We start from the raw sequence: 2,390 nt of genomic DNA on the forward strand, positions 1-2,390 counted from the left end.
GGTGGGGATAACCGGGGGTGGAGTCCCGTGGGTGGAGTCCCGTGGGTGGAGTCCCGGGGGTGGAGTCCCGGGGGTGGAGTCCCGGGGGCTGAGCGGTGCGCCCTAAAGTGGAATGAGGGACTGGAGCAGGCTTTGGGGGGCTGGGCTGTGCTCAGGGCGGGAGTGCCTAAGGAAGGGGAGTGCGGGGATCCAGCCGAGGGATGATGGCTTGAGGTGAGGGGTGGTGGACTGGAGCCAAATGGCAGGTGTAGGAGCCTGGTTCGGGGACCGTTTGGGGAAAGGGGATGGGTTTGGACCCTCGGAGCCACCACTGACCCTGTGTTTGGGAAGGGTTTGGACCGAGGTTGGAATCTCCTACCTGAGATTTCAGTGAAACCAGCTTGGGGGGCGGGATGGGAGATAGGCAGGTGCAAGTGAAGACTCCAGGGGACAGAGGCCATTAGATCTAGGATTCAGCGGGTCTAGACCTGGGGGCAGCCCCAACCGGCCCTGAGCAGCCGGAAGTAGCCTGTCGGTGCGCCTTTCACCTAGCAGTAGATGCTGATGCGCTGAGTTTGCTCTGAGAGGAAAGCGGAAGGTTAGGTGAGGAAGCACTTGTAAAGTGTTCGTCCTAGCTGTGAAAACTACAGTCACCTCCTTCCTAGCACCTGCCATAATGATATAATACTAATTAGGGCGGGTGCTAGGAAGGAGGTGATTGTACTTTATTTTCATATATTATTTAATCGTAACACAACATGGCCTACTTAATTGTATACACATGTATTTTTCTATTTGCCGTGCTGGGGCTTGAACCCAGGGCCTCTGGACATGCTAGGCCAGTGTCTCCCACTGAGCGGCGTCCATGCCACCAAGTATTACTAAAGCTGGAGACGGACAGTTTGAGGCCTCTGTCCCGTTATCCAACCCATTCGGGGCCCCAGGAACGGGAACATAAAGGAACTCCTAGACCTCACACCCAGTAGCCTGTCTGCCCCTGCCCCGGGCGCCCCTAAGGACCTGGCTCCGCGTCCCCCACCGTCCCACAGGCCCGGGCCACCATGCAGGCTGAGATGGAGCTGAAGAAGGAGGAGGCGGCCCGGCAGCGGCAGCGCATCCAGGAGCTGGAGGAGATGCAGGGACGGCTGCAGGAGGCCCTGCAGCTGGAGGTCAAGGCTCGGCGGGACGAGGAGGCCGTGCGCCTCGCACAGGCCAGGTAGGGCTCCTTCCGGATCTTCCAGCTGGCCGCGCACCCGCGAGGTGCAGGTGCAGGACGACACAGTGCCTCCCCGCCAGGCTGCTGGAGGAGGAGGAGGAGAAGCTGAAGCAGCTGATGCAGCTGAAGGAGGAGCAGGAGCGCTACATCGAGCGCGCGCAGCAGGAGAAGCAGGAGCTGCAGCAGGAGATGGCGCTGCAGAGCCGCTCCCTGCAGCGCGCCCAGCTGCAGCTGGAGGAGGTGCGGCAGAACCGGCAGAGGGCGGACGAGGACGTGGAGGTGAGGCCCGCCTGAGCCCTGGCACTGTCCTGGTCACTGTGTGACGCCGGGGCAAATTTCCTAACCTCTCTGAGCTTCACATCTTTAAGCCGGGGTGGGAAACTGATAATTCCGTTGTTTCGACGATTAAACAAGATAAAACATGGTGTTTCCTACGTAGTAAGCGCTAAAGAACAGGTTGCTGCCATGTTCCTTAACATTATTATAAATCCAGACAAAATGTTTTCCTCCTGCTCACCCAAGCCCCTGTCCGGCTATCCCTATACTTGGATTCTACTCTCTGGAGCCAAAGCGCCATAGAAGAGGATTTAAATTCTTTTTGCTGTCATGTTTGATGTTTTCTTAACATTGATGATTTTATTTCACTTGACCAGCTTACACCGTCATTGACACAGTTTTAAACGATGGAATATGTAACAGAAAAACTCCTCCACTGTCAGTCCAGTCCCCCACTGCAAATGCCTATTTGGGTTTTTTATTTTGTTTTGTTTTTGTTTTAAGACAGGCTCTCACTATGTAGTTCAGGCTGGCCTTGAATTCACTCTGAGCCAGGCTGGCCTCAAACTCATGGTGATCCTCCTGCCTCAGCCTCCCGAGTGCTGGGATCACAGGTGTGTGCCAGCACGCCCAGCTTTCATGGCTGTGTTGGTGCGTGGGCACCTAGCCAGGTGATGGTGCAGGGTGTAAAACTCAGGGTGTAGTATCCCTGGGCAAGTCACTTAATGTCTTTTGTAGTTGCTTACTTGTTAACTTCTCTGAAAGTTAAATATGACCATAAATGTGCTTAGCACATCTTAGCTGCTGAATAAGCAGAAATTATTATGCTGATTATTTTTTACCCTTTGAGGGTCCATGTATCTCCTAAACTTGGAGGCAAACTCATGTATGTAACTCTTTTTTTTTTTTTTTTTTTTTT

At 54.4% G+C, this 2,390-nt stretch overlaps 1 protein-coding gene across 1 annotated transcript in view; it reads left to right on the forward strand.

Moving 5' to 3' along the window:
• Positions 1-2,390, forward strand: part of Def6 (DEF6 guanine nucleotide exchange factor) — a 21,796-nt gene that overhangs the window by 17,571 nt on the left and 1,835 nt on the right. Inside the window, exons 7-8 of the mRNA XM_010605395.2 lie at positions 997-1,195; positions 1,276-1,474. Coding sequence (XP_010603697.1) covers positions 997-1,195; positions 1,276-1,474 — 398 coding nt within the window. The remainder of the gene's footprint in view (positions 1-996; positions 1,196-1,275; positions 1,475-2,390) is intronic.

The sequence above is a fragment of the Fukomys damarensis genome, unplaced genomic scaffold (assembly GCF_012274545.1).
Source record: "Fukomys damarensis isolate Sample0158 unplaced genomic scaffold, DMR_v1.0_HiC HiC_scaffold_20, whole genome shotgun sequence".
NCBI lineage: Eukaryota > Metazoa > Chordata > Mammalia > Rodentia > Bathyergidae > Fukomys > Fukomys damarensis.